The sequence below is a fragment of the Scomber japonicus genome, chromosome 9 (genome assembly GCF_027409825.1).
Source record: "Scomber japonicus isolate fScoJap1 chromosome 9, fScoJap1.pri, whole genome shotgun sequence".
NCBI lineage: Eukaryota > Metazoa > Chordata > Actinopteri > Scombriformes > Scombridae > Scomber > Scomber japonicus.
In genome coordinates this window covers 18578976-18595301 of record NC_070586.1, presented here as the reverse complement: position 1 = coordinate 18595301, position 16326 = coordinate 18578976, and the positions used below count along the sequence as shown (strand labels likewise).

General features: G+C 37.8%; 2 protein-coding genes across 3 annotated transcripts; one reads left to right on the top strand and one right to left on the bottom strand.

Moving 5' to 3' along the window:
• The first annotated feature begins 1131 nt into the window (after nt 1-1131).
• Nucleotides 1132-4061, top strand: elac1 (elaC ribonuclease Z 1). Its single transcript, XM_053324720.1, has 5 exons — nt 1132-1340; nt 1956-2162; nt 2348-2406; nt 2675-2885; nt 3394-4061. The coding sequence occupies exons 1-5, from the start codon at nt 1184-1186 to the stop codon at nt 3870-3872; spliced, it is 1113 nt and encodes a 370-aa protein (XP_053180695.1). The 5' UTR covers nt 1132-1183; the 3' UTR covers nt 3873-4061.
• Nucleotides 4062-4563: 502 nt separating this feature from the next.
• Nucleotides 4564-16009, bottom strand: mier3b (mesoderm induction early response 1, family member 3 b). Of its 2 annotated transcripts, XR_008321762.1 has the most exons (13): nt 15764-16009; nt 15314-15459; nt 15070-15192; nt 14837-14960; nt 10473-10546; nt 10279-10351; nt 9995-10143; nt 9688-9769; nt 8495-8589; nt 8252-8379; nt 7948-8102; nt 5781-7760; nt 4564-5750 (listed from the first exon to the last, which is right to left on the bottom strand). XR_008321762.1 is itself a non-coding variant. In XM_053324719.1 (12 exons), the coding sequence occupies exons 2-12, from the start codon at nt 15410-15412 to the stop codon at nt 7285-7287; spliced, it is 1578 nt and encodes a 525-aa protein (XP_053180694.1). In that variant the 5' UTR covers nt 15413-15459; nt 15764-16009; the 3' UTR covers nt 4564-7284. The 2 variants fall into 2 exon arrangements, 1 of the variants encoding a protein (XP_053180694.1); XM_053324719.1 differs by having other exon boundaries at nt 4564-7760.
• Nucleotides 16010-16326: the final 317 nt, after the last annotated feature.

Sequence of the window (16326 nt, the reverse complement as noted above, 5' to 3'; positions counted from 1 at the left end):
TGGGCCACTGTCTAAGTTAACCTCAAGATATTGTATTAGGAGCTTGCAACCATCTGCATTGAAGTGCCTGCACAACATTTGATGTCTTTTCATAATCACTCCATGCTCCTTGATTTAGACCTCACAGCATGCTGCAGGCAGAGCAGATGGAAAACTGAAAGCACAGCTATTATAAACACTGTTATCAGTTTGTATTGTACAAAATGAAATAATTGTGTAGTATCCAATATGCAGCTTTTGATCTGATAAACTGTGCAGCTTCAACTTTGCCTGAAACATCTGTATGGTGTTGAAGGCAAAGTTTTCTACTCATAAATTTTAAAATGGTTTTATTTAAAAGAAACTATTTAGAACGTTTTTAAATACTCCATTATGTGTTCATCCAGTTGTTTTAACTGATTGTAATCATCCAGTATGCATTTTTACTGTCTTGTATAAGAAATTGTCGCTTGGTTTGGTCATGTGATTATTCCTGTGCCCAAATTTCCTCCATATTTCTCCACAAGTGTATATTCTGTCTGTGTTAGGTACTCTGTGTCTGTGTTTCTGAAGTTTATTTTTGTCAGACAGTAAAATTGCCTTATGTTTGTATGCAGAGAACAGCATGTTTGTGCAGCTGAATAATACTTACGTGCTGATAAAAGTGCAGAATAAATACTTTTACACATGCACCCTTGCCTGCTGATTTTAATTCAATGTTTTCTGGGACAAAGTATTCAGAGCAAATGCTTGCTTTATCTGCTGTTAATTAATCACTATTTAATTTAATTTGATGTAATCCGGTGCTAATCTTACATGGCATATATTTACTCAAATGTAATTAAACCTGAGACATTTTACTATAAGAATAGGACATGTGTCTGCAAAGTATTACAGGGTTTTTTTTCTCCTGTTGACTACATTGGTATGCCAGTTATAGATAAAATATTATAGATAAGATGTTAAGACAAGCAGAGGAGTTTCAAACATATTTTTAAATCAAATCAGAGTTGGTAACCTTTCAAATAAAATAATCTAATTAAACCATGGAATTTGTGGCACAAGTCCAAAGAAATCCGATTTGACTTGAACGCCGCATTGACGCTCGTCTTTCGTCATCTTTATGTGACTGTTTACAGGAAGCGGGACATGCTGCTCTAGTGTGAGCTGGGTTTTCTACTGTTTTCTTCTAACTATTGGGAAAATGACCATGGACATGACTTTCCTCGGGACAGGCTCGGCCTACCCGTCTCCTCACCGCGGCGCCTCGGCTCTGGTGCTGCGGACAGAGGGGGAGTGCTGGTTGTTTGACTGCGGAGAGGGGACACAGACCCAGCTGATGAAGAGCCAGCTCAAAGCCGGTGAGTGCTTCACTGTTGCTCCTCATAAAGTCTGTCAACTTTAAACAAGTGTGTAGGAAACTCAAACCATGTGTTTAAAGTTACTGCAGTCAAGCCAGCAATAAACACGGGCAAACTAGCCCCACGTTGTTTTGTGGTGTGTGTATGTACTATAGCTACGGTTAGTCAGTCTGTCAATCATGAATAAATAAATAAAATATCCAATATGTATTCTATAGTAATATGAATAAATATGAAATAATAAATGAGTTATAATAGAACAATAAGAGTGAATGTTAGGCTTTATAATAAAGAAACTTGATAATAAATAAGACATTTCCAAAGACCAACCTGACTTCAGAATGACAGCAGACCACCTCAGTGTGTTATCAGGACAGTCTGATAAAGCCCTCTAAAATGTTGTATATGAGCTCATTGTTCCCTCTGAATTCAGATAAGAAGACTTCTCTGATTCCAGCTTCTTAAATGTGAATATTTTCTAGTTTCTTTAGTGGACTGTGGCAAACAGTGATCGACATTTATCACAATGTTCTTACATTTTATGGACCAAACAACTAAGCAATTAATCCGGAAATTGGTAATTAATCAATAATGGAAAATAATCTTTCCACTCAGGGCGAATCACCAAGGTTTTCATCTCCCATTTGCATGGAGATCACCTGTTTGGCTTGCCTGGTCTTCTCTGCACTGTGAGTCTTAACTCCAACCCGGACCCCCAGCAGAACCTGAGCTGCGTGGACATCTATGGGCCCCGGGGCCTCCGGCACTTTCTCAGGGTGACTCTGGGCCTCACAGGGTCGCAACTGCTCTTCCCATATGCAGGTAGGTTGTGACTGTGTCTTAACCCTCTCTCAAAGGTAATCATTGGTTCAGACAGCCTTGTTCAATGTTATGTCAGAACAGGAACTGCATTTTACCCTAATTTACTGAATTTCTTCTTCTCATGGTTTTTAATTGTTAATTCTAATATTCTGCTCTGATCTCACCCACACTGCATGTTGCTTTAGTACATGAGCTGGAGCCCACACCTGACCAGAGTCCAGAAGAGGGGCAGCTCAGTCTGGAGGTGTGACATGAATACATCAGTACAGTGATTAACACGACAGTACAATAACCCTGTTAGATGTATTGAATTGCCATGCAGTATTAGCCTGTTTTCAAATCTGCATCTAGATTCCATTTATTTAATCTACAAAATGAAAAAGGTCATTCTATGTGGCCTGTAGTCAACAACCTGACTGGAATGTAGAATATTGGCAGATTTCAGGAAAGCTTCCAGTTCATGCGATGGATGTTTAAAGGTTTTTCTTATATGTTTTTTTCTCTCTCTTCAGATGACAGCAGAGTGTGGTCCTCTGCACCCACAGGAGCGCCCAGGAAGGACGATCTCCCTGGATGACTCCAATGACAGTTACACCCTCTTTCAAGACAAGAAATTTGTGGTGAAGGCCTTCAGGTTGTTCCACCGCATCCCCTCTTTTGGATTTTGCATTCAGGAGCACGATCGACCTGGAAGACTTAAGACTGAACTACTGAAAGAACTGGGTAAATGTGCTTTATACCTCTTTAATATCTCCTGTTTGTTTATGTGAACAGTTGTCAAAGAGAGACAAAAAGGTGTACCTATTAGTACCAGTTACATATTGTAAGTGGTTCTCTAATGAAGTGTCCTATGTCTGGTGATATTATTGGGTGAAACACAGTTGTGAGAAGCAGGTCAAAATTAAAATTATAGGTTGAAAAACAATTTTCCTGCATGTAAAAGTAGGTAAAGACACAACATGTTGAATGGTTTTGGTGTTCATTGTACAAAGAATTATTAAATGATACATTTGCCAAAGTAAAACTTTGCATTTACTTGCTTTTTGTTGTTCTAATTTTATTGGAAGATTATTTATAGTATGTGGGGGTTTTTTTTTAGCCAAAATGAGGCGCTAACATGCCCAAATCTAAGAGTCTTGTTGAGACAGAGGTCACCCAATACTGTGGCAGGAAAAAGAAGTGTCCTCCAACTTGTGTATTACTGTGACTCATCTCATTTTTTCTTCTTAAGGTGTGAAACCAGGTCCTCTCTATGGGCGCTTGAAAGCAGGGGAGTCAGTGACCCTGGAGAACGGACGTGTGTTGTTGTCTTGTGATGTGTTGGAAGAAACCATCCCAGGAAGGAAAGTCTGCATTTTAGGAGACTGCAGCTCAGTGCTCGGGGAGGGGCTACCAAAGTTTTGCAACAGGGCGGACGTTCTGGTTCATGAGGCCACCCTGGGGAACGAGCACAGAGAAAAAGCGGTGGACCACGGACACAGCACACCGGAGATGGCGGCCGCAGTGGCTCGGGCCTGCTGTGCACAGAGACTGGTGCTGTACCATTTCAGTCAGAGGTACAAACCCTGCTCCCTGAAGAGGGAAGGAGACGAGGACGACGTCTCAGAGCTCAAGAGACAGGCTGAAGAAGCTCTACAGGACAGTGGTGTAGAGGTGATTCTGGCTGAGGACTTTCTGACTCTAGTTATTCCTCTCAGAAGGCCAACGTAATGAAGAACTGACATGAAACCACTGATAGTAGATCTGATTGAAACACAGCAGCTCTGTTGATTGGACAGTTACATTTTAAACAGTACGTTTAGCAGTTAACATGTTAGCCATCATAAGCTTTCCTGTTTTACTATCCTATGATTTGGAATGTATGGACACTAATATTTTAAAGATCCACTTAATCCTGTCGATCATCTGTTGTCGTTGAATTAGTCAAACAGCGTGCCTTAAAAGATTCAGCTGAGGGTTCACCTGTTCAGGAGCTATTGATCGTATCACACTGTCTTCATCAGCAGATGTTTTGTGAAGCTCAATTTTTAAAGTGACATGGATGCGAAAAGTTTGAACATCTATAGTCTAATGATGACTGAGAGAACGGTCAAAAGCTCCAGAAAACACTACTATGCTTAGAGCTGAGATTATTTAGTCAGATGCTATTTTCAGAGTGAACGGCTGAACGCTGAGTGACAAGTGAAGCAGGCACGGACAGTTATCACACTATAATGCAGTAATTAGTGATTCTCAAAATAATACCCCTAACTAAATTTAGACCACATTTTTAGTCTTATTAATTCAATTCAAGTTTCTTAAGTGGTTTCGTCCACTTTGTCAGTTTCTAAATACTTCAAACAAAAATGAATGATGAATGAATTAGAAGATTTTTTTTTTAAAAAGAAAAGAAAGATGTTTGCTGAATGATGACAAGTAATGACCATGCTATCATCTCCAAACCTTTTCCAGAGCTTTATTTCTGGATCTGTACACAAGGTATTAAAGTACAACAGAAAATACAAAATAATGTTTAACAAAAGGAAAAAAAAAAGAAACAACTCAATGTTTATGTACAATTCTTATAAACAATAAAGATAGCTTCTTGAACATTTCTCATAGTGAAGTTTTTGATTGTCTATATTTCTGGATATACATTTAAGTTTTGTAGGTTTTTTTTTTTTATTCACAAAGGTGTTTTTGTTTTCATCAAAGAACTCGTTTTCTTTTTCAAAACCACAACTGCTATACCGTTTTCTCCTTTTTAAACTTCAAAACACAATACAAAATAGAAAATAAATTTGTTTAGTGCTTTCTCGCACACACAAGTCTCATACCAGAGATATCAATAAAATATCACATTTTTCGAGAGTTCACAGGGTGGTGAAAAACCTACTTCTACTACTTAATGGCCTTTACATTCTGACAGTTTTTCTGAGTCTTTGTACAAACCACAGGTGAAATAAATATCACTGCACTGCTAAAGCTAGAAGAGCTTGGAGGACCTACTGCATTATGCACATTGCATTAAAAGAGAAACTAGCTCTCCACATACTTAGAGCAGCAGCCATCCCTTTACCATCAAGACAAATATAGACGACGACATGTAAAAAGTTTTGTTTTTTTTTTCGAGGAAAGAAAGATGAGCGTCTTTTACAAATGGCTGCAAGTTTTTGAATGTAAAATTGCAACATTGATTAATATCAATACGTCTTCAGGTAAAGCCGTTTTCAGTGGTACACTTGAAAAAGGGGACGCGGCTGGCATGCGTGGTTTCAGCTGCGTCCTGGTGTCTGGGGTAATCATGACTTTCCAAAAAGGAGAAAAACAAAATTATTCAAATACCAAGTCAACCAGTCAAATGCAAAACTCAAAATATCTGTACATATCTACAAATTATTGCCATTGGACAAGGGGAGAAAAAAAATAATAATAATTAAACCTTTGTATCAACACAGATTCACAAGTGTAAGAGGTCAGTTAATAGACTTTTAAAGGCTATTTGCTAATTATTTACATGAAACGCAGAAGTGAATCGTCTTCTCTGATGCTGGGCTTGGAAACGGAATTACTTGATCGAAATGAATTATGTATAGGCATGAATCCTGTCTGTACGTACACATACACACACACACACACACACACACACACACATACATAATGGTGAGAACTATGGACATGACAAACATAATGTACCCCTGAAACAAACTAAGTATTCATATCACAATGCATAGATAAATTAAGTAAACACGACTACTGCATCCAATCAACTGACGATGAACCCGCTAAACATTTTACAATTCACAAATATGGACTTCAGTCAAGAGAAACGGTTCCAAATCTGCTAACTAGACGCCAAGAAATTGTTGACCAGATTAAACAAAAAGCATCTAGTCAGAACAGGCGAGGCAGAGGTTTGGATACAATATCAGAGTGGCTTTAAATAAACATAATACTGCTAGCGGGATTACCCAAGCTTGCTAAGTGGTCTGAAAATGGCGCTATGTGGTTTAGAAACATTTCTGAACAAAATTTCGACTACAATAAACATTTTCACCAATTTTTACCTAAGAGTAGCATGTGTTAAAGCGTTAAAGGATTGAACATAATCTCAAAAAGGTTAAATAATATGCAATACTTTACTGTGCCTTACATCTGTGTTTCAATGGCTATTAACCCAATTAATATATTTTACATTGTAATATTGCTGTGACATGGTTTGCTAGTCTGATATCCTCCTTTAGAATATGTGTGATATCAAAAACATGATATCCAGCTATAAAAATGACTCTGATGATGTTACTCTGCACAGGTATTCTTGATTATGCTTATTTAAAAAAGGTGATAGAAAATATAAAGATTAAGAATAAATCTGGGACTATAATTTGAGTTTGACTATGTTGGATAAAAATGAACTGTTACAAACATTCACGTAATCCAGTTTGGCCACTTTGAACAGTTTAAAAATAAACAAGCAGACAAACTACTGACAAGCTTCCACAGGAGAGAGAGAAAAAAAAAGCAAAGAAAAGCAAACTGCAAGGCCGCAGTAGCTGCGACACATCCTGGTCTCCAAGCTCGTCTCCATGCTAGTGTTGCTCTTCATACAATATGTAACCAGGTTCATTTGGGGACAAATATAAACCATTTTCACCAGCCTGGTTACTGAAAAGTACCTGTAAACCAAACACTAAATTTTTTCTTTTTTTTTTTAAAGTACCACTTCAAACAACAAAGCAACTAAACACTAAAGGCAAAAAACTACTGTAAGATGATTTTGGCAGCCGAAAAGAATGGCAGGATAACATACTGTAGCTTTGAAAGATGTTATGTTTAGATGTGAGGGAGGAAGATACACAACTCTCCTACTGCAGCCTCTGGGCCCCACTGTACATGGACGTTACACATCTCAAGACCGCAAAACAAAAATAAAATAAATGGCTATATAAACTCTTGAGAGAAATCAAGATTTTAGTTTTATATGATAGACATCACTGATGTCATATTACACAAAAAATGAAAACAAAAAAGTATATATATATATAGAATTTAAACAAATTGGATTCTCCAGTGAGGTCAGTCTTATGTACAAGCAGGAAAAGGGGTTTCCAAAGGGAAGAACAAGAGAAGAAAACGAGGAAGATCACTCTGACTGAAGTGCTGCAGTGTGCTGTGTGTGGTGCCGTGCATGTCCTCCCAGGAACCCGTTAGGCTCACCACTGCCAGCCAAGCTCCCAAAGTCTGTGACAGACACTGCCATTTTGGCGCCGGTGATTCGGTGGTGGTGCGTCGTTTTCCGTCGCCCTTCAAAGTCCACTCCGAGGTTATTTACAGAGACGTCATTGATAAAGGAGTCAGGCAGCGCCATCTTGAGTCTCTTTGAAGGCCGCTCGCAGTCCTTGTTGACACACACTCCTCCTAGCTGACCCAGGTCCGAGTGGTAGAAGCCTGCGTCGAGCATGTTTAGGCAGTCGGGGTCTGCACCGTTGGATGGGAAGCCGAGGGATTCCTCGTGATTCAGGGAACCGCGATGTAGACTTTCCAGGGGAGGAAAGGTGTAGGAGTCCAGGCAACTGACCTCCGCAGGGCTGCATACTGTAGCTACGCTGTTACTCAGAGCTGAGAGGAGACAGGACACTGAATTAACATTTGATAACTTAAAGCAAAGAAAAAGGCACTCAGGGTAAAACATGATGATTGAGGGGAAAGAAAAAAAAAAGAGAGAAACAAACATGAATAAGAGAATACATTTCAATGACATTAACATTTCTTTTTCATGACAGCAGAATTAATTGCCATTACTGACCTGTGAGATCGCTGGCAGTGATGGAGTTGAGCAGGCTGAGCTGTTGGTCTGTGGTGGTCTCCAGTCTTCCTCCGCCACCTGCTCCTGAGCACACAGAGGACGAACTGTCCACTGCCAATCCCTCTGCTTCGTCCACCAGCCTGTCCATCAGGTCGCTGGATGCAATGAGACATGTTGCACTGTTAGGGGGTTTGTTTTCCCAAATCATGTGCACTTTTACCATTTCATCACAGTTCATCATGTTAAAACAAACGCAAAAAACACAGGAATGCAAATCAGCTTCACCCAATCTTCTGCCACTTACGTTACGCCGGGATAGCTGCTGTACTTTTTCTTTCCGAACCGATTCTGCTGCACGAAGAAGTCAAAGCGCTCCGACTTTTTCCACATGTAGTAAAATGCCACACATTCTGCTACTGTTCGTGTTGTGACCTGAGAGAGGAAAGGAAAGAATCATTAAAAAGGGGTAGAGAGCATTGTATGTGTAAAGTATCCTTTCTGCTTGTATGAGTGGCCATCTTGTTGCCATCATGAAATAAAGACTCACTTTGTGTTTCTGTATGAGGTGAAAGTTCTTGTCATACATCTGTAGTGCGTGTTCAAAGTTCTTGCATTCCTCTTCAGACCACTGGGGCGATTTTTCTGAAATAAAAAACAGTTTAGAAATACAGTATTGGAGTAAAATCAAATGATCCAGATGTTTTTTTGTTTTGTTTTTTTAAAAGCGTAGACTGAACACAGGACTGGACTTTAAGGCAACAACTGGATCTTTTTTGATGCTTCTTTATTCAGAATCTTTTTTTGCAAGTATTTGCCATTTTTGTGAATTCTATAGTCTGTGTGTAATTTTCAGGTATGCATTTTGTGCGAACAGCTGCACTGTGAGCGGGGTCTGATTCATGTTGTTGTAGCACTTTTTTCCCGCTTGTTGCGTATACTAGCAAGTACCTGCTTCTCCTAACTTTTTACACCAGCTACCAAAAGGCTTACCGTCTTTTCCGACCTCTTCTATCCACGCCCAGCGCCATTTATTTTTTAATCCTTTATCAACTAGGAGGCATCTTCCCCAGGATTCATGAACGTGCTCGCCATCCCACTCTCCTTCGACGTGACACAAGTCATTACCCGATGTGAGTCCCTGCCGATGGCATTTATGCAGCATAGGACTTGGTTGAAACACATTTTCCAAAACCCGCCCCATTCTACTTCTGATTGGCTAGTAATGCTAGTTTGAGATATATCATTGGCAGACGAACTCATAAACTCGAAAGTGATGGTGATGATATCAAGACGGTCTTTTTTAAAAATATACTTTTTTTCCTGGTACGGTGCCGGAATACTTTAAGCCCTGTGAGTGGTGTCTTTATTTTATACCTGGGTGAAGTAAGGTGGATAAAATATTAGAAACATGATTTAATTTTTGGGCTGTATGCAGTGTAAAAAGTACACAGGTAGCGATATTACACAACATTATGGCTTTATCTACACTGTTTTTGTTTTATTGTTAAATTTTATTAAACTAGATTTGTTGGATACTCTGGTTGGCAAAACAAATCTAACCCATTATACTACCCCAGAATCTGGTGATTTGTGTTGTATTGCAGGAACTGTCTCTGCCAAACATACAGTAGAAGTTAGGTTTACATAATGAGCAGTGTATTAAGTGCCATCAAAAAAATCAATGACATTTGATGATGCGTTTCCTAGCGCAGGCATGGCTAAGCGGTTTCCTTTGCTTACCTTTTGAGGATTTTATGCGGCTGCAGTATCTCTCTAGTGCTTCACGGGTGTTGTAGTTGCATTTCACAAGCTCGTGCAAAGCCTATGTAGAGAAGAAAGAAGTGGTCAAGAGCCGATATGAATCACATGTTCTATAGAAACAGGTCATCTTAATTTTCAAAGAACAGCTACAAAATGTGATGTGATGTGATCAAATTCAATTAAATGAAAAATTAAGCAGACTTTATTCTCACATACATTGTTAATACCACGGTGTTACAACATGAAAGAAATGGTGAATAAAGACATGTCTGAATAAATGACCAACCTGCTCATTGTCTCGGATGTGCATCCCTGGTTTGTCACATCCTGTCTTTTCATCTGTTGTCCGTGACAACACTTCAGACAGAAAACTCCTAATCTTGTTTTCTGGCAATGCACCTGGGCTCCATAATAGCTCGTCTTCATCTTCATACACTGCATGTAAAGCACATCAATGTAAGATTAGTCTCCTTGTGATCTTGTCTTTAAGTCCATGAACAGTAACATTGTAAACAATCAAATTAAAAAATACATATATGCGCATGTGCAAAGAAGAAACAAAGCACTCACCTTTCTCCCCATCTTTGTAGTGACAGAGGCAAGAAGGAACGTCTGCTTGGTACTGTGTTCCCACCATTATCTCCTACGATTAAAAAACAAACAAAAAACACAACATTTGTAACAAGACTCAACATTTAAATGCAAGAGGAAACTAGTACTGAGTCCATGTCTTAATGTGCTCTAAAATGAAATGTGTCATTTACCTTTCTGGAGTCCTCTGGGCTTGGGCCATCGTCATCACACTCTGACTCTTTATCCCCGTCAGAGATAGTGTTAGCTGCCAAAATTAAAAAACAACAACAGATAAATACCTTTAATATCAATTTAAATCCATTAGCATGTTAACTGCTAAGGCCTGATGCTTTAACTACTAAACTTGGAGTTAAATTTAGTACTATAATATGTGATCTAGCAAATGCCTCTAGTCCAATCATCATACTGGATGCAGAACTATACCTTGTTGAAATGGACTCCTTTAATATGATATTAGTAGGCCATTTTAATTGTAGTTTACGTCCTATATTGGACAGATTCCCAGCCCAAAATAATAAATCCAAAAAATGCAAAGGCTGTTGCAAAAATTACAAAGGAATTTGATCTGCTGGATGTTTGGAGGGATTTATATTCTATTTTCAAAAAGCTACACATTTCATTCTCAGCCTCATTCATCAACTACATATTTGTATCAAGATATTGTGTGGGATACATATCACGTTTATATGAGAAGCATGATTCTTTCATATACAAGCCACATGAAAAGAGTACATAGCTGAACAACTTGAGAAGAAAATAAAACCTTTTTTAGAAGAAGAAAATTATTATATAACAAAATCAGATGAAGTTTTAATTGAACTAAAGGCAGAATCACTCTGCATTATCTGATAACAAGAAAAGCAGAAAAGGATGTCCATTTGTTTGACAATGATAGAGCCAAATTCAGGCAAAACACCATATCACCTGTTGGCACAATTAGAAAATAATGCCCCTCCTTATCACAAATGTTATCTTTTGAAAGGCCCCATTTCTCTATTAGATATATATATATATATATATATACTCGATTCCGATAAATGAACGATTATCTCCACCCTTGATGAACAATTATGTATTTTCACAGCTTCTTTTGTTGTGTTTTTCACTGCTGCCCTCACATGATATTTTGTGATATTTTCGCACATGAGTATCTTTAGGGAGTGAAAATAATGATGTTTTAAGGTGTGATGCTGTGGTTAATGTCTAGTGTACCTGAGTAGAACTATGAAAAGATCTGGTTTGGGTTAAACTGATCACTGGAGACAAGTTTTCAAATTCCTTAAAGATATGCAACCTTTACTGTCATGGCAACAGTGAACACCACGATTAATTGACATGAGCAAGATTAAGTCGATTAGAGTTTCTAAATGTCGGTTTCAATTATTTTTCGATTAATTGCCCAGCTCTAGTTAGCATGGCCACCAAGACAACATTTTTTTGCCCGAGATAGGGAACCAATCACAGAGTGGGGAGGCGGGCTCAAGACGATGACGACCATAGAGCGGCTCTGTTTACATCCAGCATGGCGGCCACGGAGGTGCAGCAACCGTTCAAAGCAGCAGTAGATTATGTGCTAAATAAATTGGGAAGCAAGTTCACTTCGAAAATAGAACAAAAACTTGGGGTTTACCCAAGACTGAAATGTATTATCAATCTCTGCATTATTTATTTATGGTTGTGGAACAAACTGGCTTGGCTTGCAATAGATGCAATGATCTGTTAAACCCTTTTCCCCTGGAAATGTATTAGACAAGCAAGTAAGCAAAGTGCCTATTAATCACTAACATAATAGACTTGGAGTAGCTTAAGGACATTTTTAAATAAAACTCACCAGTGAAATGGTGATAATCCAGATTTATTAGTAGAGTGAAATTAACATTACTACCTGCATGTGTGTGTACTTTTAATATAATATTATGTGCTTCTTTTTCCTGCTGATAAAGTGTACAGAGACTCTCTGGGTGATGAGCACTTTGAATAAACTGAAGTTGATGGTGCAGGACAACATTTGACATGACGAGAAGCAGGCAAAAAAGAGGGGTGTAGGATCTGTGTTATAATGGGAACTTTCAAACATTTGAATCATTAAAAGGCTCAGTATAATCTACCTACCACAGATTTGTCAGGCACTATGTGTACAAGACAGGGGTGTGACGAGATCTCGTGCCGCGACTGAATGTTGTCTCGTAAAGCAATATTAAGGGTGCGCACCAAAAAGAAAAGAAAAAAGATGATCGGTTTTCTATCGCTCATTTGCACGTCATGTCTTCTTTTTATAATGCCATGTGTGGATCATTAACCTTGTTGCAGCTTCTACCTGCTGAGAAGATCTCACAGAAGTAGGAGATGAGGAGAGGAGCAGCTTAACCTTGGGTCTCTACACTGAAAGCCTGAGGTAGGAGGAGCGGAGGAATCTAGCGCAGCTATGGGAGCCTAATGATGCAAAATGAGTCACCTTTAGGGGTTCGATTCTCAATCCTTTTTTTGGGTCCTTTAAGCAAATACCCCTATAGCGTGTGTTTGTGTGACTATCAATGCAGCGCGTGTGAGAGCAAAGCGGCCTGATAACTGTGTTCCTGCTTATTATACCAATTTACTTTTATTTCTGTTTTTTTTTTATTAGCAATATGTTATAATTTGTGATCATTTGACTCTATATCATTTATATGTATATACGAGAACGGTTTCTATTCTTTATAATTCACTTTTTGGTTATGCATTCTGCATATGATAATCCATACATAGAAAGTAGAACTAAAATGACATTCATTACAAGATGATTAGTTAAAACATTTTAAAATGCACCTGCATTACTTTACATTTTGTGACTTTCAAATAAAAGAACAGTCATATATAGTCATATATTTCCTCATTGAAGTGAAAAATAGTGTTAAAATCTCATCTTGTCTCGCTCTCGGGAACCCAATATTGCATATCATCTCGTCTTGTGAGCTGAGTGTATCGACACACCCCTAGTACAAGAAAACAGATACTCTCAATTTATCCGAAGATTCTCACTTATTAGAAAGTTTTTTTTTGTGTGTTTTAAATCAAAATTTTATATTGAGTTAAAAAATGGAACTCTGATAGATCTGTACCATTAAGAACATCATTGTGTACACTAATTAAGAAATATGGGAAGACATTATTCTATTGCCTCCTAAAATATCAATATGCAATAAATATAGGCAGATGCAATATTATACTTTACATAATGTTGATATATTTATAGTAAAGTAGTATGGCAAATTAATAATAATAATAATAATAATAATAATAATAATAATAATGATAATAATAATAATAATAATAGGAACCAGACTACATTGCCTTTGGGAGTCCAAAATAATTGAATTATTCTGCAAGGAAATGCGTAAAGTAGTAAGTATGGTGATAGGGCAACAGCTGCGCCCCAGCCCACATCTATACCTGCTAGGAAATCTACTGGATTCTTTGAGGGTACACAAAGAAACTATTTAATTTCTCTTAATGTTGGATAGAAAGGCTGTAATCATGAAGTGTGTTGGGGATTATTCTCATTCTGTTCAATTGTGGAACTCTTTGATATCTGATGCTGTCACTTTAGAGAAGTTGAGAAACTGTGTTGGTGGGAGAACTCATCTTTTTGCAAGATAATGGAAAAAAAAAAAACTGTTCTGGGAATTAAAAGCAGTTTTGTTACTACATGAATGCTGAGTGTGGTTTCCTGGACCAATTATCCAAATACTCTGTGTATGGTACTAAGTTGTTATTTTCTATTTTAAAATTAAATAAGGAGAATATTTATAACAAAAAAAAAACAAAAAAAAAAACACTTCTGTCTAGCTAGACAATTTTATTTTATAAGCTGTCAGCGCTATCCCCGATGCGATTAAGGGCCGAGCATAAAGCGTTTTTTTATTTATCCCTCCCATTGCTCTGCAACTTCAGGGAAGTGCTGGGCACAATTTTCTGCATAGTGTCATCCTTCTGTATGCCAGACGGTTATAATTACAAACCATTGCACAATGATGACTGATTCGCCACTTTCTCTTTTGTTCACGTTCCTAAATTTTCAATTGAAATCAAAGATAATGGAGCGATAGAGTACTTTTTGTTTGTTATAGTCTATTTATATGTGCAATACATTTTTTGCATGCACTTCTGCATATTTCCAAATGTGGAACAGTGTAATGCTTGCAAAAAAAAAGTGTTTCACAGAATAAATACTTTTGTAATTCTCTCCTACCTCAAAACCACACAGTTGTTGTAGAATTGCTTTTCATTGCTAACATGAACTTAAAAAGTGTTGTGAAATGCAAAATAGAATTTTAAACGTGATAAAGAATGCAATTCATCACAATAAACTTTAAAAATTCAATGATTAATTGTGATTTTTTTTAAATAATCGTTTGACAGCCCTAATTTTCATATTTGTATTAATTTATTTAATGCAGCAGTTTATTTTTTCACTACTTCAATACATAGTTACCCTTAATCCCACAATGCTACAGAGTAGAAGTACTTTTTAAAAAATGTGTAACCTGTCACTTACATCGAAGTGTTCTTGGGAAGAAATCAGTGGCCTCATGGGAGGTGACTGAAGGGGTGAGATCATCAGCTGAAGACTGGGTCTCCTCCTCGTAGTCCCCGGACAACAGGTCTTTAGCTATTTCCTCCTAGGATGAATAAAATAAAGGGGACCAATTAATTAATTCTATAATGACCAACTTCTCTCAAATCTCTTTATTACCAATGTAATATCCACACATTACAACAGATATTTACCTTGTCCAAAGTCATGTCAGGAAGCTCATCTGTCAGGTCACCAGAGGAGCTGTCTATACTAGAACCAGCTGAGGCCTCATAGCGATAGATGGCCAACAGTTCCTCCAGAGGCATATTACCCTCCTGGTATATAAAAAAAAGAGGGAAATAACAACGATTGATTTAACATTGACAATAAAACCACATTTTAAACATGCACAAGTTCACATTTGACTACTTAAAACCACATATGTAAACAATTTACCTTCTCCAGATCTGCAATCTCAGAGCTGAAATTCCTGCCTCCATCCAGAGACTCTTCCTCCTCCAGAGTCCTCTCATCATCATACTCATGAACTAACATTTCTGCAGTTGGGTCAAAGTCATGGTCCTCTGATGATAAAGAGCCAACTGAGTAAGAGAGAGACATAGAGAGACAGACAGAGAGAGAGAGAGAGAGAGAGAGAGAGAGAGAGAGAGAGAGAGAGAGAGAGAGAGAGAGAGAACACACATGAAAATCTTAAACTTAGCAAACAAATGAGGAACAAATCTAAATATACATATACACATTAAAACTGATACGTTTCAGTTAAAAGAAGCATTACACTTCAAAGCAGTTACCTATAAACTAATTAGACTTTGTGCAACGTTATCTTAATGGTTATGTGAGAATATTTAATTAAAACAAGTAAGGCACACATTTACGAGTTCTTACCTGGACTTGAACTCCCTAGGGAAGCCTGAAAAATATTAAAAAGAGAGGATACATTAGTCCAATACTTGATTACTATTATGCAGCTATTACAACAGACACTTAAACGATAAGTATAGTTAGGCAGATTTATTAAAAAAAACTTTAATGATCTGTGTTATAAGCAGCGAAAATAGATGTGCAGGAAAACTAGATTTACCGCTACGAAATACAGTAGGTGGCTAACACATTAACCGCAGATGAGAGCTACACACTGGGATTGTGAGCGATGTGTAGTTTTAAAACCCCGCTCCTGTCGTAACATAGCATCGAAGTGAAAACTAAGGTGGGAAACCGAGGGAAAAGAGTATATTTGAGGCAGTGCCGGCTTTTCTAACAGTGAGCTAGCCCGTAAGCTAACCTTAAAGCCTCTAAATGTTAACGTTATCCATCGAAAAATGTAAACACTAATTTCGTTTGCGCGGTATTACAATTGTTTGAGCCGGGATATCTTTAACAGTTACAGCATATGTGTCACGAATTGAGCCTTTACGAGAAAAAAATATTCTTTTTCATTTACCACAAAC